The sequence below is a fragment of the Asterias amurensis genome, chromosome 2, assembly GCF_032118995.1.
Source record: "Asterias amurensis chromosome 2, ASM3211899v1".
In the NCBI taxonomy this organism is placed as follows: Eukaryota; Metazoa; Echinodermata; class Asteroidea; order Forcipulatida; family Asteriidae; genus Asterias; species Asterias amurensis.
In genome coordinates this window covers 13,039,856-13,063,862 of record NC_092649.1, presented here as the reverse complement: position 1 = coordinate 13,063,862, position 24,007 = coordinate 13,039,856, and the positions used below count along the sequence as shown (strand labels likewise).

The 24,007-nt window shown below is 38.9% G+C and overlaps 1 protein-coding gene across 1 annotated transcript in view; it reads right to left on the bottom strand.

The window, feature by feature from the left end:
* Positions 1–24,007, bottom strand: part of LOC139949384 (neuronal cell adhesion molecule-like) — an 84,725-nt gene that overhangs the window by 23,012 nt on the left and 37,706 nt on the right. Inside the window, 12 exon segments of the mRNA XM_071947745.1 lie at positions 539–669; positions 1,470–1,619; positions 2,041–2,178; positions 2,896–3,083; positions 3,933–4,038; positions 5,688–5,981; positions 7,258–7,427; positions 8,333–8,438; positions 12,757–12,807; positions 16,322–16,348; positions 21,016–21,033; positions 22,250–22,345. Coding sequence (XP_071803846.1) covers positions 539–669; positions 1,470–1,619; positions 2,041–2,178; positions 2,896–3,083; positions 3,933–4,038; positions 5,688–5,981; positions 7,258–7,427; positions 8,333–8,438; positions 12,757–12,807; positions 16,322–16,348; positions 21,016–21,033; positions 22,250–22,316 — 1,446 coding nt within the window. The 5' untranslated portion in view covers positions 22,317–22,345.

The following is a 24,007-nucleotide window of genomic DNA, read 5'->3' as shown; positions in this document are numbered from 1 at the left end:
TAACCACAAACTTGTTACAAGAAGAAGAATTCGACATGTACAATATTTTTGGACTACTTTATTTGTGTTCTACTTTTTGTTTTCCTTAGTCAGAATATTCACACCACGACTGTGGATAATAATTGTGTCTACCCACACTCGAGATATTTTATGAAAAGGTTGGATAATTGCTTGCTTTCTTTATAATACATCACATAAAAAACACTAAAACTGTTGCTTGGCAACTTACCCCATGGACAGCAAAATCAACTTGACTGGGTAAATTATATAATTAGTTGAGGGTCGAACAAAAACAAATTTATTAGAGCAGAATTAACAGGCTGGCACTCTACAAAATCGGGAAACCACCATTTGAGGTTTATGGAGCGCTTCAAGTCAATCCCGAGGTCATAGGTTAAAATTACGCTAAGGTAAAAAAAAAATTGTTTAACCCTAAATAAAATTTTACCTCCTAAACCTGGCACAACCGTGTTTGAAGTCTACACTGAGAACTCCATTAACATAAAAACAAACAGTTTGATGTGAAAGTCCATATTACCTTTTCTCCTTTGAATATCCATGAGACCACTGGTTTGGGTGATCCCTGCCCGGCACATATAAGTTCAATGCTCTTCTGTTCAACAGTTATAAAATTTGCCTGTGGTGCGTCGCTTATTTCCGCTGGGATAGCTGGAGAGAAAAAGACGAAAAAAATACATCCATAAAACCCCGGTTCATACTTCCTGCCAATACAAATGCTGTACAAAATTTTACGTCAAGAATTCGCAACGAATAATTTGCATCAAATGATTTGAGTAAGACTCCTGCGAAACATTCGCAGCAAAATAACCATATTACATCTAACTTTGCGTTTGGAGTTTATCGCTTAGTGAGAGTTTTGTTCATATATTTTGGCATCGATGCAATGCAAAATTTGTAATCAGTTTTTCACTATTCTCTCGTGACCCAGATGGCCGATCGATCTCAAACTTCTACAGGTTTGTCTCTGTATGTATATGGTGGGTTAAATAAAGTGCTTACACTGCCGAAAACTGTTTAGTTAACAAAAATCAATCCTGTAATGTTCCTTCAAAGCCATTATACACTTTCGGTACAGAAAAGAAGGAAAAAAGTTCACAGATTTACAAATAACTTACAAGGTTTACAGAAGGAGATGGTGAAAGACTTCTCTTGAAATATTATTCCATGAAATGCTTTACTTTTTGAGAAAACATTAAAACAATATCAATACTCGATAGCGAGAATTACGGATTTATTTTAAACACATGTCATGACACAGCGAAACGTGCCGAAACAAGAGTGGGTTTTACCGTTACTTTCTCCCGACTACGATGACCGATTGGCCTAAATTTTCACAGGTTTGTTATTTTACATATAAGTTGTGATACACGAAGTGTAGGACTTGGACAATACTGTTTACCGAAAGTGTATTATAGCTTTAAGAATAACCAAACTGAATAGAGACTTACACTGTACATTGACAAAGCCACTTGCAGATACCTCTCCGTACTCATTCATCCCTACACACTGGAACACCGCACTGTCTTCTGGTACAGCGTCTACAATGGAAACACGGCCGCTTCCTGCTCCTTCAGAGATGGTTCGACGAGGATTTGGTTCTGAGCAAGAAGTGGGTTGGGTAGGTTTAAAACATAAATGGTTATATAATCACAACTTATTTCCAAAAGAAGCATAACAAATATCTCCTTATGGAATGCTAACAACTACTAGTATACCACGGAATGCTCCAATAGAATAGCTAAAAATATTTGTAATGGTTTATTTAATTCATCAATATTGATTAAAAGACACTGGCAGTAAAAATAGTGAATTGTGGTCTCTAATGTACAATTTGGTAGTTAATACAATAAAAAGGTAGTTAAAGGCAGTGGACACTAATATTATTGGTAATTACTCAAAATAATTATTAGCATAAAACCTTACTTTAGCTGTATTCCAAAGGGATAAGAGATACAGTGTAAAAAGGTCAATAGATCAAGAGGGAAGTCTGATTTGAGTCAAGTGAACTGGTCAACATACCTGCTTCACCTGAAGGTACACCGTTGATCAGCCATGTAACGGCAGGCAGCGGAACACCAGCCACTTGGCAATCCAGTTCACCTGAGTCGTTGATTACCACGTTCACGTCCTCTGGCTTGTTCTCCCAGTATGGGAAAGCTGTAATCAAAACCAACAATTCTTTAGCCTTTCATACTCTCTTTTTCTCTGTGAGTGTTAAAAATGTAAATCTCTCACCCTAGAAAATCTCTCACACGTTATAGAAAGTTTCATAATCGTGAAGTTATGTGGGTATCATAAAGGAACAGCACAGCAACAACCGAAACCCTTGCAATGAGCAAGTTTAACAGTTCCTTTCTTTTTCGATCTTCAAGTTTATAATTAGGGGTTAAAAAAGAACATTTTACTAGAGCAGGATTTGAACCTATAACATCCAGTTTAATGTGCCAGAGCTCTATCAACTGGCTATCTTGGTTATGTTCCCTGCATCAAACTACAGTAATGAATGCTAGTACTAAAAAAGGAACCAGACTATTTTTTCCTTCCAGCTTCGGTTTGGTTACATTGGTCAAGGGCCCAATTTCATAGAGCTGCTAAGCACAAAAATTTGCTTAGCATGAAATTTTGGCCTCGATAAAAACAGGATTACCAACAAAATTTTTATTTGTTGCATATTGCTTGTTACTGGTAATCAGCTGTTGTTTGCTTATCCTGAAAATCACATGGAAATTTGGTTGGTAATCCTGTTGTTATCAAGGAAGAAATTTCATGCTAAGCAAATGTTCGTGCTTAGCAGCTCTATGAAATTGGGCCCTGATTGGAGAAAATCAAGATGGCCGCCGCACCATAATAAAGGTATATTGGGATTACCCTTACCCTTTACGACGACTGTGGTGGAAAACTTGGTCGGAGTTCCCTCCCCATTGCTGGCAGAGCACGTGTAGGTTCCTGCATCGGTGGCAATAATGTCTTTGACGACAAGAGTCTGGCCATAGCTTTCATATTCTGTGCGTTCAGCTGGCAGCTCCTCACCCTCCTTGGACCAAGTGATTTCTGGTGTAGGGCTGTAAACAGTAGGTAAAAACACCATGGTCACTTATTATCAGTCATGTTGCCAATACATCAAGGGGGAAAACAATATAATTTGTTATCAAGTTTGAAAATTTACATTATGTACAGTATTACCCCAAATCCCCCTTCAATAAATGCATTAAAATATGCATAATATGCAAAATATACTTGAGTGGTCGAGTGGTCTAGTTCACCGGAATAGTTGGGAAGTTAGTGCATTCTGCTCTACCAGACAGGCTCCTAGTGGATGATACCCCTGCCTACATCCTTTACAGACTGTGAAGGGGTAGCCCTGTTTGAGTAGGTGGCAACGTGTCTCTGGTGCCAGTTGATTTGGGCCGATAGCTCAAATCAGTTCAAGGATTTGGGTACTTTTTGTAACACAAAACACAATGTCCACAGATTTACTTGAAGATAACGATAGTAGTTAGAAAGCTATGTACCTTAAAATATTATTAGCTGAGGTGATGTAGTTTTTGAGAAATGAGTAAAACAATGTCACGAAAGTACGTTTTACATGCTAAAATAATTGTTCGTGACTTGTTTTACACATTTCTCAAAAACTACATCACCTCATATTAATTTTGTTTTTTTACCCGTACACCGATGTGCGTTAGCACATAACCTCAGCAAGTAACATTTTAAGGGAAGCTTTCTATCATCATTATTTTCAAACTTTGTAAGTTTAACTGTAATCTGTGGACACTGTGTTTTGTGTCCTACAGAAAGTACCCAGACTCCTTAAGTGTAGCCCTCACCTCAAAGTGGCAGTGATGTTAGGCGATCCATAAAAATACATAAGTGTGTGTGATCATAAACTAGAAAAAAAATGTTGTACTCACAATCCCTCAGCCATGCATTTGACGCGGAGTTCCTTTGTGCGGAACGCATCCACTGTTGATGCGGGAGTGTACACAAGAGACGCTGGCCTGCCAACAATGTTTTCCACTGTCAAAAAAGAAAATATGAAGGAAATTAGGGGCTGCAACTTTCATATTTCAAATACCAATTGATAAACCATAAGGGAAAACGACTGGGTAAATTTTAATTAATATATAGCCTTGCTCAAGGCAGTCGAATTATTCACTCCGAAAAAAGACCGCCGCTGTATAAAAACCAACCCACCCGTATTCACTGTGCGTAACATCGCACGACACGATGCCCCCGTACACTATCCACATGCGACGGCCGTCAGGACGGCAGCCTAGTAGGGTCTGTGTTGAAGCCACTGACCTCATTACTATAATAAGCGAAGAGTTCCAACGGTCAGCTCATTACAATAATGCCTGCGAAAGACGAGACATGTTTACATCAGACACCACCACCACGATCGCTTAGCGAGCATGATAGGGTCCAAAGGTCGTGATAAGGGAAGTGCGTGATTGGACGTCAAAATTAATAATTCATTTGCCTCACATTCTGTGTTGTCTGATAGGTCTGACGAAAGATATATGTATTTATGGGCTGCATACTAGCATATCCGAGAGCCCCCCCATTTTTTTCCACTAGTGGAAATTTGTTCATGAAACACATTAAACCTGGAAGTTACAGACCCGACAAGGCTGTCGGCCTGACGGCTTCCGCATGCGGTTAGTGGTACGAGTGTGGATGACTTGTGTGCACAGTAGTCGTACGATGTGACAGTGTGTATACGGGTGGGTCATGTGGTGTGATTGTATGCACCACACACAGGGTATACAGGTGGGTTTACAGCGGCATCTTTTCGGACCGAAAAATGTGACTGCCTTGAGCAAGGCTAATTAATACAATGTTTGAGAAAAGAAAATTTGTGATGTTGTCACAGGGGGATTCGGTTTATTATAAACTATTTAAATGACAAAAAAAAAATCACAAGTTTGAATTCTTGAAGCATAATTTGTTATTTTTACCACGTTGACAGTCTTTCAACTCTCTTGGGTTTTTTTTTCTGGAAGTAAACCAGGCTTGAATTTTGGGGGAAAAATCAACAAAGACTGCAGGGCTTATTGTCAAAACTTTTGCTGAACCAGAAAATTTGTTGCAAGACAAGAAACAAGTTGAGAAAAGAACTTTGTACATAGTGCTCTGATTGAACTGGTTTTTATATGTACTTATGGGTATACATAACTTACATAAATACTCAATAGAATTGAAAGATAGTTAGCCGGCTCAAAGTCAACATTTGAACATAATTTTATTGCTAATAAGAAGAGGGAATGTATTATTATTCAATTACATAAGACCACCAGGCTTTTTCCGTTGCTAAAACAATTGTTTCGGCCTGCAATTCATTGTTAATTTGGGGTCCTGAATTCTCTTTTCAACTTTTGGGTCCAATTTCATAAAACCTTTTGGACAAAAATTTGCTAAGCACAAACAAGTATTGCTTAAAATAAACAGGTAACCAGCCAAAATTACATTAAGTTTACATTGTTGTGACTGGTGCCCAACTCAATTTTTGCTAAGCAATGAAATTCATCAAGTGGTATTTTCTGCTAAACAGCTTTATGATATTGGGCCCTGTTAGCATTAAACACAAATTGACATCCCGGCAGGGTTGGGGGGGGGGGGGGAGGTGGTTATAAAAGGAACTGACTAGAAGACAGATGGATACTAACCATTTCTCACAACTACCTCCTTGATAGATGAAAGGTGCTGTACACGCAACAAGTCGTTTTTGATGTTGCACTGATAGTTCTTCATGTCTTCCAGAAGGATGTTGGAAAAGCGCAGGTTGTTCTCAGGATCCACACTGACGCGGTTGTCCAGCACGATCTTCTGACCTGGATTGGAGTCGTCCGTCCAGAAAACAGAGGGTTTGGGCACGCTAGCCCCATTGTTGCAAGGGATGGTAGCTGCATCACCCCTAGTGAAGGTATGGATGGTTTGTTCGTCCATAAAGGAATCCGTGACTGTGGAAGAGAGAGAGAGAGAGAGAGAGTAGGATAAGAAAAGGAGGACAAGATAAAGACACATGTCATTATGTATGTTGGCAGACTTCGTTTACATTCATGAATCACTTTTCAGCTTAAAAGGGACAGTGACCCTTTTTTTCAGTCTCCCATTTTGATCAAGCTGCATAACCCTTCTCTTTCCTCCTATGTCAACTACAGCCTGGACCCAATTTCATAAAGACCGTAAGCACAAAAATTTGCTGAGCATGAAATTTCTTCCTTGATAAAAATAGGATTACCAACCAAATTTCCACGTGATTTTCAGAATTTAGCAAACAACAGCGTAATACCAGTATTAAGCAATATGCAACAATTGTAATGGTAATCCTGTTAGGATGTCCATTACAATTGTTGCATATTGCTTTGAAGTAAGAAATTTCATGCTAAGCTTTTGGGGCTTACAGGCTTCATGAAATTGGGCCCTGATGGCCCAAATCCTTCTAACTCCTTCCTAAGCAGAAACCCAGTAGTCCCCATTCCCTCTGGATCCTCCTCCACTGTAATATCCTGAAAAACCCAGCCATCGATTTCATTAAACTCTTTCTAATTTAGGATTAATCTTAGGACTCATGACGACTTAATTCCCTTATCAATTACGTTAGGACTGGACGCATTGAACCTATCCTAAGTTAGGGTGAGTTACTCGTCCTAACTCGAGATAGGATTAATCCAGGCGTTTCATGAAATCGGCGGTTGTCCTTCCAAACAGCATTGAAGCTACGGTGGGCGGCGGGCTGGGCAGGCCAGCCCAGAACCAAAATGGTTTGCTGAGCACCCTGAACAAAAATACACTGTGCCATCCGGCACAGATTTCCCTCAGATTTTGACCACTGTGCATTGATCTCAGACACAGCTGATGTGATGAGGAGTACTGAGTGTCATAGAGAAAGAGGAAAGTCAAAAGGCTGTTCAACTTATTGCATGGCCACATAACTTGAACAGTTTGGAAACCTGGCATCATGCCTATCTGAATCTTGCACTTCAGCAATAATTCCTCCCCCCCCCCCCCTCCCTAATTGATAGCCCCATCAATAAACATAAATTGTTTTGTTGTTCCCCTCGCCCTTAGTGGACTTTAACAAATTTAGACACCATCACTAAAATTGCTTGGCCACAGCCCTGCTTCTAAACCATTTACTAATTAACAGAGGAAATAGAAGTATTTGAGCTAGTTCGGTGTAATAATGGATTCCAATGACAGGATTTGTTTACAAATTGAGTACCATATACGTACATGCCATAACAAAATCAATCTTGGAGCTGATGGCAACACCATACTGGTTTTGAGCAAAGCATCTGTATACACCTTCTTCCCTGAAGTTTGGCTTTGCCAAGTACAAGTTACCACCTCTTAACGAGTACTTTGACAAATCCACATCTGCTCCATTCATCTCCCATCGGTATCTGTGTGGAAATGCAGAAAACATTTTGATAAGACTCATTGATAATAATGATGATAATAATAATAATAATATCAAAGTCTTATATTGCACACGTGTCTACCAATACGGTACTCAAGGCGCTTAGTATATTTATACAGAAAGATAGGATATGAAAAGGTTTGCAGTAACACCATGTAATGACTATCTCTAATGAGTTGGGGTGGTTGGTTTCAACTCAGACAGATAGGTTCTTGAAGTTAAATGCATTCTGAGACCCAACTAAGTAGCATCTTCTAGGGATTAACAAGGTGCTACGGCCAGAAACGCCGGGGGCGAACCCCTTCTCTTTTCGCTAAGTGCACTGGGTTCTTTTACATGCGTTACACAACACATGGGACCAACATCTTAGTTCCATCGCAAGGACGAAGCATTGGTTAAGTGTCACAAGTATCACGACTGGGGATTTGAACCCACACTCTGCTGATCAGAAACACCAGTTTGAATTCGGTGCTCTCAACCGCTCGGCCGCGACTCTTCCACTTTGAGACATCTAAGGAGCGTTAAAGGCACTGGACACTATAGGTAATTTCTCAAAATAATTACATTCAAACTTATTTGGAGAGCATTGGAGAGCTGTTGATAGTACAAACAAATTGTAAGAAACGGCTTCCTCTGAAGTAAAGTACTTTTTGAGAAAGAGGTAAACTCTCACTCAAATAATAAAAGACTTCAGCTTCAAGCCTTTTTAGGCATCTCTTAGATTTGACCAAACTCAAACTCAAGGGGGTGTGTTATAAAATTGTTGAATTGCACTCCGCTAAGGTCAAATTGGGACTTGAGTCAAGTCTAGATAGCTGCATGCTCTACATCATGTCATGGCCTAAAACTGTATCTATAAAAGGTACCAAACCCTTTGAATATACTTACTCTGGCTCTGGAACTCCCACTGCTTGACATACGATCTCGATTGGTGCTTTTGGTACAAAAACCAAGTACGGATCCGACTGTGCCATGATTTTTGGCGGTGACGTCCCTGCACAATCCCAGGCAATAAGGAAACAAAAATCTATCAGGTTTTACTACTAATAATTTGAATTTGGATTAAAGATAAATATTATTTGTGTTAAACCCTTCCACACATGTTTGCTAAGCCCCCCCCCCCCCCCCGAGTCCTCTGAACAAAATCCACAGGCATAAGCCTCAGATGGGATTCAAACCCAAGACCTATGCCGTTCTTGAGCAGATGACTTACCAGTAAACCACCATGCTTGCCCGGTTAGCTTGAGTCCCTTCGAATTCTGTATCCCAAAGCAAATTTAACATCAATAGAAATCGTTGCGGTACCCACTGCTAATATATAATAGGATTCAAACTGTCTCTAGCTACAGGGCAATCTACATACGTACAGATGGTCTAGGTGGTAAAACATCTACTCCAGAATGGAAAATGTCATGGGTTCGAGTCCCATCCCAGTATAAAATACCTGTGTGTTTTTTTTGGTTATAGGAATCAGGGGAGGTATAAAATAGTATACACTGCTTAACACACATTATTAGAGCAGGATACATAGTGTTAGCCAGAGGGGTGTCTGTGTGTCTTTTGGACACCCTGTTTTTAATTTGGACACCCTGTTTCATCTGTCATTTACATGTAAATTTATTGTAGGTGAACAATTTGGACACCCAGTTTTAAAATTTCCAGCAAATTTGGACACCCTTTTACCAAATCCTGGCTAAAACCTTGGCAGGATACAACACTTATAATGTATAAGGGTTATACTTTACTTGATGTTCACAACAAGCTTGTTAAAACAAGTTTAGTAAACTCAAAACCAAGAGAACAGTGTTACGTACTACATTTTCTTTTACATAACCAATGTTAAGGTTGTTGTTGTGAGACGATTTCGCTTTGATAATTAGAGTGATTAATCGCTGTACAGCTTTGCATCATGCAATTAAACACTTGTAGAATCATGTCTAAATTATTATTTTTTGACTGAAATTGTTTTGTTTGTTGTCAATCGGTTTCAAAACGGGATCAAAAGTGCAGAGGGCAACAGTATTTCACACTACAGTGTGTGTCCAACATGTTGTTGATTCATCTCTTGCAAAGAGCATCATGTAATTTACAATTTCTTTACAGCGTACATCACACCAATATTAGTCAAACTTGTACGATTTGCTGAAACCTGTCAAAATGCATGACGCACAAGTACGTTTTTTCCTCAAGGGTTGATTATAAATTGTCAGGCTCAAATTGAGGGAAAAAAAGTAATAAAAAACAAAACAAAAGTAGTACCACATGATTAGTGCTCAGTCTGGCAAAAACCTTGTGTGTGCTGTACATTTGACAGATAATTCACATCATATAACTGACATTCACTCTCCATTTTTACACTGCAAACACAAAGTGCAGACCACTGTACCAATTGACACTCCAGTTTCGCTGCTAGTAGTGTTCATACAGGCTGTTTAGTGTTAATGGCTAGTTAACAATTTTTATTCCAGCTATCAAAGTCCAGGCAGGGAAAGGAACTCAATAAAAGCCTGGGAATTGTTAAGCTCCCCAAGAGAATAGCAGAGTTCACAAGGCAGTAAAATGCAATTCCCAACCAGCTCTTTTCTTAAGGATAAAATCCATGACAAGAATAACAAGGCCCCCCTCTGGCTTTTTGGGCTAAGGTCATGGGAAGGCAGAGGCACAGCCTAGGGAAGTCAAAAGCTGGCATACTAATAGAGACAAGTGCAGCTTACCCTAGGTATGCCATAACAGAGTGTCAGAACCAAGATGCAGTTCGCAGCAGGGTTTGGGTGTGTGTGTGTTTTTTGAATGGTTTTTTTTTTTTGGGGGGGGGGGGATTTTTTGTGAGAGTGTTTCTGTTTTTTCTGAGAGTGTACATGTCATTCTAAAGAGTGTTGTTTTCCCATCGGTCAGGTCAAAACACTTCAAAGATTAAATATTTTTGTCTTAAAGTCGGATATATATTTCACCTTAACTTCAAACAAACTAAACAGAGAGAATTATTCTAGAGATGATGGTGTACACTAGTCATGTGTGTTCAGGTGCTTTAAGCTTGAAACATTCTTCATATCAGTTTGAGTGCTGATCTGTGCTGGGGGCATACTTAGGCCCCTTTCATACTACTATGGGTATGTTCAGACAGCGTACTAACTTAGACCCGAACCGGTCTAACTTTTACGAGCAGCGGGGGGTGGTCGTAAAAATAAAAACCCATTGCGTTCAGACAGCACAGAGTTAAACCCGATCCGGTTTATCTTCGGTTTTAAGAGGTCAAAGTAGACGCGACCCCGTTGCTCTAACATCCGGTTTTATTCATTAGATTCACGCACCGAGTATGCCGATATACCGAGTGCTCCATGCCCTGGATGATCAGACAGGGCATAATTATTGGATACAAATGGCTCAATCGAACGCGGTAACAGTTTTACCGTTGGGAGGATATGGGCACTTAAAACAAACATGAACACGACTCGAAATTATTTTTTTAAACAAACAAAATATTGATACAAACCGCCGAGAAAACTCACCAAAATATTGTCCATATTCCATGAAACAGAACACGTTTCATTTTTGTGTTTTGTTTTATACCACTGTTTCCGATTTAATAAATACTTTTAGTTTGTACTTCAATCGATTGGAAGTTGCGATCTCTCAAAAGCTGGTGCCGCGATTTTTATTCCAATTCGTTCATAAACACAACTACACACGTGCAAGTTACGACATGTACTTTGCAGTATTTTCCCAACTTCCCAACAACGTGGTGATATTGCTGGCGTAGGGAATTTCCCCTACACACAGCCTCGCGCCCACTGCAGTTCATTCTCCTAGATTGAAAGTACAGCACGCTAGTAACGGTGTCGGCAATAGAAAGGCACATCCACGGGATCGGTGATGGATAACTATGGGATATCAGAGAGTGATCACTATGGGATGGCAGCGCTCTACATGTGAGAAGCAATACAAAATATGCTTCTTCGCTGCGCTCGTAGTATACGCATAAAAAACAGTTTCAATTTGTTGTAGGACACTCAACAAAAAAGCTTGGAAAATATAATTTTGTTTCAGAATTTAATAAATCATGGGCGTGGGCCTGTGTTAAACTGCATACACTGATCGAGAGAGTTTTGCCAACTCGGTAAGCGGCAAGAAAGTAATATAAATACTCGGTGCTTTTCAGCATCAGAGGCAACAGAAACCGTATACAAGCACTCCGGGTCCCGGGCGTGTGCATTGAACCACACAATGGGTCGTCCGTTGTGAGTTAAAACCGGATGTCATTCTGTCCACACGCAGTGTTAAAAGATAAACCCGAACCGGTTTAGACTTAGACCGCCTCGCTGGACGGTTTAAGTTTTGGGGTTTAAACCCGATCCGGTCTAACTTTATTTGCGTTCACACGCACAAAAGTTGAACCCGAACCGGTCTAAGTGGACTTAGACCAACTTTAGTACGGCGTGTGAACGACCTCTATGAGTGATTCCCAGGAAATTCCTGGGGATGACTGGTTCACCTTTGTCACACTTGAATTGCTGACCCTAGCAAACTCCTGGGAAATAGCTATAACTAGTTTGGGTAGGGTTTTAAGGGTATTTTGCAGGATTGGTAAAGCTGACCAAATGGTGGCAGACAGTGTCCATGTTTTGAGATAAACCACATACATGAAATAACAAATCTTTTGGACTTAATCCGTTGGAATAATGAAAAGCTTGCACTAACAGATACAACAAAAATTAAAATTGTTGTTGTACCAAAGATTAACTGTTGTATTGCTTTAGGTTTTCAGATACAGTTTTCAGAATAAACCTAATTCAGGGGAAAATATTTTACAAAAAAAAAAGGTGGTTCTAGTTTGATCTCCATTATCAATAAGCTTCAGACTAAAATAGTCAACTATGTTATTTACCCTTACCAATCCCGCAAATACTTTCAAGCGAGATATCCCCCAAGGTTAGCAAACTGGGTGCTCATTTCCAGCCCTCCCACAGGAAAATTGCATCAAGTCAAGTGTGAAACAAACATGGTTTGGCCGTTTCGATTAAAATTCCCAGGAATTTCTAAGGGTTTTATTTCCTGGGAATGTGATCTGTAAAGTAATCAGAGTATACATTATGTGGAGGGGTTATGCAGGGAAAATACTTGGTGTGGGTGAATTTGAACTAATTGTGCAAAGCGAATACTTGTAGGTGATTTTCAGCTCAACTGTGGGGTTTGGGGTTTGGCTTGGGTTGGGGAGGAGTGGGGCACGAGTGGGGAGGTTGAGGAGCTGGGGATCTTGTGCCATTTCAATGCCTTGTGAACTCTCTGCTTCTCATATGAAGCAAGCAGCCTACCGTCGTCTTCGCCGTTCGGTGATGGGTCTGGTGACAAAGCGGTTGCGTCTTCTATAGTACATGCAGAAACATAGAGCAAGCAGGGAAGGAAAAAGCACAGCGTGAAGCAGATACACCATCAAATGTGAAAAGAAAACAAATTAAATGGCGGATTAACTATTTTAAAAAAAAGCAAACTGAAAATGAAATTAAAATTTCTAGGTGATTCTAACACAGAAAAAAAGCTACTAAGTAATGTACATGTACAAGATGTATAACTAAAATATGATAAGATCTTGTATGCAAGTATGTGTATAACTTGCAACTACATAATGAACTAATGACATCAATGAAGAAATTATGTACAGCCAATGGCTTAGGAGAAGCCGCCAAGTTCTAGAGGAGCCACTACAGCTTGGTAGTGTAATAAAAAAAAAGTGACAAAAATTGTTGCAGTGTGGAGGCATCGACTACAATACAGTCCATACAGAATGGATCTTCTAACTCATGTTTCTGGCATAAATGGACAAATATTCCTGTACTCAGGGCATACCACTTGGCATTTCCAAGTTTAATTGGAACTTATCCTAGATTGCTTGGACAAGGTGCAGTTTCCATGTCAAGTCCCCAGTAAAAGTCTACCCCAAACGGTTATTCAAACATCAAATGTAGAGATAATTAAGCCATTGGCGTCACTTTTGCCCATGTCACCCTTCTCCATTCGAGATTTTGGATTTTGTTAGCTTTGTTAACGAAAAACTTGCTAATTCCGGCACTTTCTGTGCCACAATTTTGAGCGTGTGGTTCGCAGTTGCGCTCGTTACTGGTTTTTGCGCATGCCAATGTAGCCCATGGAATTCCATATCCGCCAGAGGGCAGTATAGAATTTGAATCTGATACAATCTGTGCCAGGGAATTTCTTTTACCACTGTTAGGATCATTGTGAGGCCCTGGAGCCCAATTTCACCAAGGTGTGTCAAAGCAGATTCTGCTCAGCAAATTTCTTTGCAATGCAAGAAATGAGTGGGTACCAGTCACACCAATTGTAACTGTTTGGTATTTTGACTGGTAATGTATTTTCACTAAGGAATAAATTTCTGTACTAGTTTTTGTGCTTACAGGCTTTTCTCAAAACTTAGGGCCATTGCTACAAAGATAGGTAGTTTGGATGGTAACCCAATTTTGCTAAGCATTATTTTTCTGTGTTTAGCAAATTTTTGTGCTTACGGGCTTTTCAAAACTTGGACTTGGTTACAGAGGGAGTTGTTTAGGGAAAGGCCCACTTTGTCCTTATGCCATCAACATGTATAATAAACTACAGAAGTAATGTTGCAGCCAAGAGTAGTCTATCAAGCAGTTAAATGTGCTTCTGCAATAGAATCCTACCGCTGCATAACTACATAGTATGCCTTATACAGGGACCCGGCATGCAATACTTGCTTGCTTGGGGCATTTGAATTATTAGCCTCATTTCTCAGATTTTTGCAGCAGACGGCTAATTGCTCGCGTGCTTTTGAGATGGCCAACATGGCCGCTGGCCACACTGACGGGGAGTAAAATCAACTGGTATATGAGGAACCATGAAGAAGTGTTTGCAGAATGCAGACTGTAGGTCTATACAATTACCATTTTACAAATGACATAACATATCCTCCTATTGACTCAATGCTCATTAAATAGCAGTCGAATTACATTTAAACACAGGGTGTACATTTGGTAACTCTCAAAGACCGGTCTCCTCACTTGGTGTATCCCAACATAAGCATAAAATGACAATACCCTGAAAATTTGGGCTGAATGAATTGATCATTGAAGTTGCAATAAAATAATGAAAGAAAAGAAAATGTAAAGAATTATTTGCTTTCACATATGCCTTCCTGAAAGACTTCCTGAAGCCCTTCTCATATTCAAATTTTGTGTGTAAAAATTACCTCTTTCTCTAAAACTATTATACTTTTAAGGGTGTTGGTTTTTTTAATAATATCAGTAAATATTTATTGTCGTTAATTTTTGGAATAATTACCAAAGGTATCCTGTAAGTGTTAAGAGTCCACGATTTTGTCAGTGGGGTACATGTATGGATAAGTTTGTCGAAAATTTTACCATAATTGTAGAAGACGGCACCCATATGTATTTAATGATCATCTTAGGAATGTTTTTAAACAGCATTATCAACTTGATGAAATGATCCAGGCCCTCTCGACCAGAGCTATTGCCTAGCAACGCCACTATTTTTTTTTTTTTTTTTCGTCATTGGGTAGGACTACATACATGTACTCACGATAAGGCCAGTCAATGTATAGTGGGGGTCAAAATGCTTTTTTTTTATGCATTACCCTTTACAGCACTATGAGCAGGTGGCAAGAATGCACACTTTATTTTATACGATGACCCGCACAAAATGACAGAAAGGGTACACATGTTTTGCATTTGCAAGGAGTCTACATGTACTATAACATGTTCATAAAAAATTAAGTTCATGTTTTAACTTGTGCTAAGCTAGATTGTACTTCATATTTAAAGTAAGGTACAACATTTGCCAGCATTTGTAGTTATTTATAGCAAAATGAGAAGAAAATAAAAATTACTAACAAAAATTTTCATTACTGCCAAAACGACAATCAGATTACTTTTCCCCCTTTTTTACCAATTTAAAAATAGAATTTTATTAGCATAAACCATATTACCTTATTAATATCTACACTGTACATCTTACGCCTGTCCTGTATAATTATTTACAGTTTCTAATTGCATAGGTCACTATTCTTATTTACAGTCTAATTAATAATGCACGTATCGTCACCTACACATACTGTACACAATATTCACATAGTAATAAAGATGCTCATTAATAATTACATGTACTGCCATGTTAGCTTGGTGAAAGCAATCTCCTGTGTACATGTAGTGCACATGTAGTGCATGATAAAACTAACATTGTATGGTAGTGCGCCCATATTAATGTATCCTAGGCTCTCCCCAGGCAAAAAGACTCCTTGCATGTGACTGTCACAAGCCCAGACAGCGCCCTCACTGTGGTCAATGGAAGACCTACCATTGGGTGGGAGTCATGCGTGGCGCGTACATGTTTCCATTGTTTGGCCTCAGCATTGGCAGCAAATGCAAGGAGTCTGTTGGGGCAATGCCAAAACTTTTTCACAGGAATAATTACCAAATTGTCAAAAAATCATCAAAAAGTACTTGTGTTGCTTGACAGAACACATTATAAATTGTGTCAGAATAAAACACAATTTTGCAATAGGAACACTTACATGGAACAGAAGTTATGTTTCTGGATGGAACAGAAGTTATGTTTCTGGATATCTAGTTCAAGTAAAAAAAAAACTTGGGGAGAGCCCTGGTTTAACCATTACCAACCAACCAACCAACCAACCAACCAACACATTTCCACATTAGTAAGGTACACTCTGGATCTTCTGAGGTGTTTTGTGTGGTTAACTTGTTATTTTCCCTGATTGGTCACCTAGTGTGTATCTACAGGCAGTTTGATGCTGAACATGTACTGATGTATGTAAAAACTAGTCCGTTTACCAAACAAACTACTTTCAAAAGTTCAATAGAATACCTTCAGGCAAAAACGACGCTCCTCCAACTGCAATACAAAAAAATCCAATTCGATAACAAAACATGAAAATAAATCATCTTAACAATGTAACCTTCTAAATATTACAGGTTTCCACACAATATGATATTTGCATTAAATGTACCTAATACCACAGTCAATACAAACTTACATTTTGAAGGATTTGCCATCTAAAAGCCTTTATTATGCTTTGAACTTTGCTCTTTACACAGGGGCGCAACCATTTTCCACTCGTAAGGGAAACTTCTGACGAAATCGTATTGTAATGCAACTTTGCAAAGGACATCACAGCAAAAACCAAGGGTGAATGCTGTCAGTTTTGTGGAAGAATGTAAGGCCTGCTCGATGCATTTCAGTAGGAAAGATACATATACCTCAAAAAAAAATCAGCATACTCAATTTTAAACACCTTATTAAAATGTTTATAATTCAGTAATATAAGGACTGGATTGTCATCCGTTTTGCATCAGCCCTTTCCAAACACACTCCTCACCCATCAACCTTACACCTTACAGTGCCCAGTCCACTCATGAATGAACATCCCGTTCCAGCCAGGGGTGAGGAAATTCTATTTTTAGAACAAAGAAGTATTTCCAGGATCCAGTAACTGTTGGCCGGGTTTTCAAAAGGAAATTATCAACGCTATTGTCAATGAATAATTTCCTACACTACACGCACCACAGCTGTGGTAACACCAGCTGTATAAGCTTGGATCCTCAGTAGGAAGCGACAATACTAGATTGTTTTGTCTCCCTGTTTGTTTATTTAGCAATGGTATATATACTGATACTTTTAGTTTTGCAATGTGGACAGCCACAAGCACGGGCGCACTTTTTTGTTTAATACAAAGACACCAAATAAAAAACAGATAAATGTTTAGTAATTTTTTGCAGATCTTGTAGGCCCTATTCCCCCAATTTTAAGCACTTTCTATTCACCATTGACACAGCGATTAATTCACCATTGAGATAACTGATACCTTAAACTGTTGGACTAAAAACAATTGTGTATCCATGAGTGTGGCTGTGCACCAAGGCAAGTCAATTAAAGCAAGAATGTTTAGTAATTTTTTCCAGATCTTGTATTCCCCCAATTTTAAGCACTTTCTATTCATCATTGACACAGCGATTAATTCACCATTGAGATAACTGATACCTTAAACTGTTGGACTAAAAACAATTGTGTATCCATGAGTGTGGCTGTGCACCAAGGCAAGTCAATTAAAGCAAGAATGTTTAGTAATTTTTTCCAGATCTTGTATTCCCCCAATTTTAAGCACTTTCTATTCATCATTGACACAGCGATTAATTCACCATTGAGATAACTGATACCTTAAACTGTTGGACTAAAAACAATTGTGTATCCATGAGTGTGGCTGTGCACCAAGGCAAGTCAATTAAAGCAAGAATGATTTGTGTTGTTACTTGTTAGTCCATGGATAGCTCCATGGCTAGTCTAAAGGTAAACTAACCTGCACCTACAGGTTATTCTTTTTCTTTGCAAACTAGCAGCATTTAAGTATACAACACATAGCTAAAAGCTTTGCACATCAAAAGCAGAACATTCAATAAGAGCTATAGGCAGTGCTTGATAGAAAAGCAGCAGGTTTTTTATTTATGAAGCAATACAAAACTTTGCTGGGTTTGTCTCTTGTGTCTTGTAAAATTACAATAGCCATAAACATTGACCAAATTACAAAGAAATTTAAGTGAAACAATAAGTAACCACAATATTACCTAAACAAACTAAGAACCAGTGATCTTGTACATGGTCACATAGTAACAGCTTCTACTGTCTGAACTACTACCTAGACCCAAACTCAACATAACCAATTTTGTGATCAGTTCTTTATACAATCAATAAAAAATTCAAGTTCAAATAAGAAAAGAAAGTACATGAACACATAAGTTAGGAGGAAGAGTTTGTTTCCAAGCTAAATTGCAAAATTTCCCGAATGGCCTTCAGGATTTCCCCCTTTGCATTTAATATCGACAAATGCGTTTCAGAAACGCAGCACATTGGAATTCCTGTGACCATTTCATGCCGCTTGTCGGGATTCTCAGCCTTCTGGTGCCTTTCTTTTACAAGATGAGCCAGAAACAAAAGTAGCAAAATGTGAAAGTAGAGCGAAGCAGCCAGCTTTACAGAAACATCCTTCCTTGTGTAACTAGCCAAGCTGTATGTTTGATGAGCTTAAATAATACAACTCCTAGATGGCATCACAAAATTCACATATCCTGGTTGGACAGCCATCTTGATTATTTCCCTTTTAAATGTAGACTCAAGAGAGAGTGGGAGGTCATAGCTCCTGTTAGAATGCATCTTGGAACAGCTTGGGTTTTGACATGGGACAAGTCAAGCGTTGACATTTTTTCTTGGCAGCCAAGTGGTTCACCGACAAATAATACACAGAAGTTTATAGATCTCACATGTGCCTCCTGCTGTAAGTTGGTCGTAAAGATGGTTGACTTGACACTTTTTGACTATCTATACAGCCTGATCCCTAAATATTGTTGAGATACAAATCTGCAATAAAAACAGTTTACGTTCTCACTACGTTTGGTGCTGTACCTGAGATAAACTAGCTAGTCGATGCTTCTAATTAGGAATGCAGTAGCTCATGGTTTTATGCATCTGATGTTATTCATACCACCTTCATTAACATCAAAAACATCAATACCTAATCACCTGAACTCTAGTCTGCAAGGTTAGTACATCATGTCCACATCGATAGCTTGTCTCATGGTAGAATTAAAATTGAGTGGATAAGGGGCTTTTTCAACTCTTGGCTCCGTCTCTGTTTGATGCCTGAAGCACTGTGCAGAATGTAGCTGCTCCTGAATTGATGATGGAGGAGGAGGAGGAGGAGGAGGAGAAGGAGGATGCATTCCACTGCAGCTGCTTCAGGTTGGCAAAACCTTCTAACCAATCCTCTACAATCTAGCTGAAGATTGGCACGGCCCAAGTCAGTTTGGGTGAATTCCCCCACCACCGATTCCTGCCATTTGCTCTGGCACATCTCTGTGATCCAGCTCATGCCAACGGAAACTAGTGGAGCCAAGACGCAGCCCTTGAGGACCATTCATACTTGATGCAAAATGCCAAACCATAGCTACTTACATGTACGTAGCATCATCAAACCCCAGGAAACAGATTCCTCTCAGCTGAACTGTGCTCAATTATTGCAATAGGTAGAGACTCCGACAAACCATGACCAAGCACCGGTAGTCAGCAAATGTGCCTTGGATCCCCAGGAACTATGCAAGCCTTAATTTTGGAAAGTCTCTGCATAATATGTGGATAGTTTAGGACTAGCTATTTCACAAATATGTCTGAGCTTTCATGGCCACAACTGCTCCATCAGATCCAATGAAAGAGTCAGTCTATGAACAGTAATATAATTAAGAATACCAGGGCCAGAAAACAAGAATACCCTTGAGTTTTGTCTGCGCCTGCTAGTTTGCACTTCAACCATTGTGCGAGTATCCTCCAAAGGAGGTTTCTGCACAGTATGGGAAGATGAGGGCCCATCTCATAGAGTTGCTTTTAATCACAAAAACTTAGCAAAGCACAAACTAAATGATCAAGAAAAGGGTAAAATAAGCCAAATTAACAATGGGCATCCTGCTTCTGTTAACCTTTAACAAATTATTACATGCTGTACCTTAGTCTGTTTTTAAAAGCAGCCACTGTAAAGTCGGGCCCTGTTTTAACGTAAACGTTGTATTTTTTAATATTTTAACGCAACAACAGAAGAAGACAAAATTCGGGCAGATTTCAAGCTCTGAACTATGTACAAACAATTAAACAGACTTCTAAAATGAATTTCTTTGAATGAACATATTGTTATTAAGATGAGTTATTTCATACTCCTACAAAACAAAATTCTCAGTTTGGAACTTTATGCAATCACTTTTGGCAAATTGTTAAATTCACAATTTCACACTTCCCTTTGAAAATGTGGAAGTGCAGAAAACGGCTGAGAATTTTGTCAGGCTGTGTCAGAACCAGTGGCTGCAGCTTGATCATTACTTGAGCATACATTAATAAATAGGATGCCCATAGCAACACCTTTAAGCATTAGCCATAGCCGAAGCCGCAATATTCTGACACAGTCTAACTCTCTAGTAGTTTTGAATTCTATGTAAATAAAGAACTATCATACATCCTACAAAATGTAAGCTCAACAAAACGTTCCTGTTCTAATATAAATCAAGCAACATAAAAGTGAGTGAGCTTCTAATTCTTTTGTGTTTTTAAAAACGGACGTAAAAGTCAACATGCCTACAGCTTCACAAGTTGAGACCATTGATCGTACACAAAAATTCATGCCACAACATGTCAACAATAATCAGTTCAAATATACTGACTTGACACAGACAATGAAACAAGTCATTCCTTCTTTCTGCATATTAAACAATGACCCAAATGAAATTTCAAAGTGCCATGATGAACAATTAAAAAAATGGGGGTTTTTTTCAGACAGTAAAATTTGTTTAATCGATGGGAAAACAAAAAAGTATGTATGAATTCAATTAAATTTTGAATGACGAAACAAAAAAATTCACATTAACGAAAAATCAACTAAGATCATGTCTGTATGAATTAGGAACGACTGCATTCATAAATGAATCTAAAGAAAGTGACAGTAAATAGTGAAATTTATCTGCACTTACGCGTTGTTTCACCGCCCGCTTTAAGCGAATGTAAGAAATGTAAAGGTATGAAATTATTCTTCAGGGACAGAATGCCGGGTCGTAGAGGGGTGGTGTCTGCAGGAATAGGATTATCAAGAGTTAACCCCCCAAAACAGAAAGAGTATTACAAAATTAATAACCCAACACATCAATAACAAATAAATAAATAAATAACTTAAATAAATAACTATAAAATAGATGCAATACAAATTGATTAATAAAAAGTGTACAACAATTCAATAAATAAATATAACTGATCACTATTAAAACAACAAATTAAAAGGTTGTTTTTTGTTAGTACTGTAGTTCACTGAAACATTTAATCATATGTCTTCTCAAAAACATAAACTTTAACATATAGAACTAAACCAGGTGTAAATCAATACCAAAAACAAAAACCTTCAAGCATTTTCCAACAAACAGTTTCTTGTATCGGAAGGGACCATGAAGATTATTTTTAAAAACAATCATTCCAAAACAGGTGTCCAATTTCATAGAGCTGCTTAAGCACAAAGAGCCCACAAATTTACGCCGACTAGCACAAAGTTACCAGCCAAAATAGTATGTCACTCCTACCACTGGTATCCTGCTTGGTGCAACTTTTGCTAAGCAAAATATTGTAATAGTTTCTGCTTAGGCAGCTCGTTGAAATTTGGGCACGGTTGAAAAACTAAAGTCAAACCGCTCTGTACACCTTCACAAGGCAAACCTGGAATGTACTTTTTAAGGGGGTATGGTCATTTTCATTTAGTAATCTTACGTCTGGGGAAAATTTCTGAAGAGGCCCACTGCCAAGACCAGGGCAACAGAGGTCATGGCATCCATAGACCTTTTCGCGAATACTCGGTACGCGCACAATAGACGTGGAATGAGGTGCATGCTGGTCTAGCTAGCTATCAAATTTGGGTACTAGCTAGACCAGCATGCACCTCATTCAACAGTTAGCGCTCGTGCAATGGTATTTGCGAAAAGGTCTATGTAATTCCAGGCGTGACAAGGTACCATTATAGCTTTTCCCTACCTACCTACCTCCATTATAAACCTATAAATCCCATATAAATGCAATGTACAATTACATAAGTTTGTAAACAACAAACGGCTAAGGAAATTTAAATCAGAATCTCAACAACAAAAAGTTAGCTGAGAACAAAATCCTGTTAACTGAAAATCATAGAAAGAAACAACAATTAAAATCTTGAATGGAAAGACTTACGTTGGGCATGTGTGATAAGAATGAAAAGTGTGCAGACAGCAGCACACAATAAGTGTCTTGTGTACATCTTGGCGATATGTCGTTCAACCCCGAAACCTGCAGAAAGAGAAAGCAAAGAGGAAGATGCTTAAAATATAAAACTATCCAACTTGTGCTCCAAATACTTAACGTTATTGGAATGAACACAACCTGACTCCCGGTGTGGTGATCGATCTTGCCATTTTATGATGTATGGCCAGTTCATGCACCACATTCCGATATTAATGAAGTTTACCTAGTAAGTCTGCTGCCACCAAGAGTCCTATAAGTCCCCCATTGGGTTAAAGTTCATTGTTCAATGTACAGACCTGCCACAAATAATATGTTCATAAAGTCATGAAAGTCCACCTTTAAATTTAACCGCCGCACTCCGACCACTGAGACAGTTTACAAAGAACATCCAGGCCACCCAGCATCAGGGCATTTTAGCGGGACATGTTTAACTGTATGTTCACACTCAAAACCCCTTTGTCCGATTTCTATTTGGAGAACATTGCATGATGTATTTATCCTGGTGTATAACACCAATGCAGACACACAAAATCAATACTTGTCCTTAATAGAACACACACTCACACAATACACCATTGAAACCACTACACCAGCAGACACGCAGCTGTAGTATTGAACATACATGTCTAGATCGCATGTAATTAGATCAACAAATTCAAGCAACAACTTTAACATTATACATTCACATTCCCCTCACTCTCTCTGTATGTCCCCTGAGTAGACGCCTCACTTAGGTGTCTGATACAGAATGAGATTGAGCCAACGCTCTGCGGTCAATAATGGAGCCTCACGGTTTCTATTTAATAGCCAACTGCTTACCACAAAGCAAAAGGCGTGCGAAATTGCTGGCAACTAATAAAACAAAGTAGGTGAGTGGCGCAACAATCCAGAATATTATTCTAAATTGCTCTTAATACAAATTTTTCAAGCACAAAGGCTTGTTGGTAAGCATTGTAAAAAAAGATTCCCTGCAGACCTTCAGCAATGTACAGTGTGTAAGGATTAGAAAAACGGCATGTAACCATGGTAACTGAGTAACAGATCTTCTACTAGAGGATGTGAACCAGTCGCTTGAACAAACACAGACTGCAGAAACTCGGACTCTCAGACTCTAAGCATGCAACTTAGTTATGAATCTTTCAAACAGACCAGGCATCATCATACTTCCCCCCTCAATGTTAATCATTACATTACGAATGTTGAAGCATCACAAGGGAATGATATCTCAAAATGAAAACACATGTCTGTAAAAAGAATAAGTTCAAAAGTACATCTGGAGGAGTCAAGGTTATATAGTACCATAACATATACTGTACATGTACATGTACATGGGTAGTTGAACGCACGTTCATGTTATGAGCAGCCAAGCAGTTTGAACCAAGACACCTTGTCAACACATAATGTAATGTTTATGAGTTTCATGGGGTTGATGCAACAAATGTTTTTCAATGTCAGCATATTGTGTATTTAGGCTACATTTAAAATACATGTCTCAATGGCATCCAATATGTAGGGAGACAGCCAACATTTGGCCTAGATATCAGGCCTGAAATTTCATCTTTGAAAGGGCAAGGCTATTTCCATTTTGAAAAGGGCACTTCCATTTGAAAATCTTAAAGTCAATGGGAAACTTTTGCAGGGGCACCAAGGCCAAGACCATATCAGAGGCCATGGCCTCTGAGCCTATGTGTAATTCCAGGCCAGAGA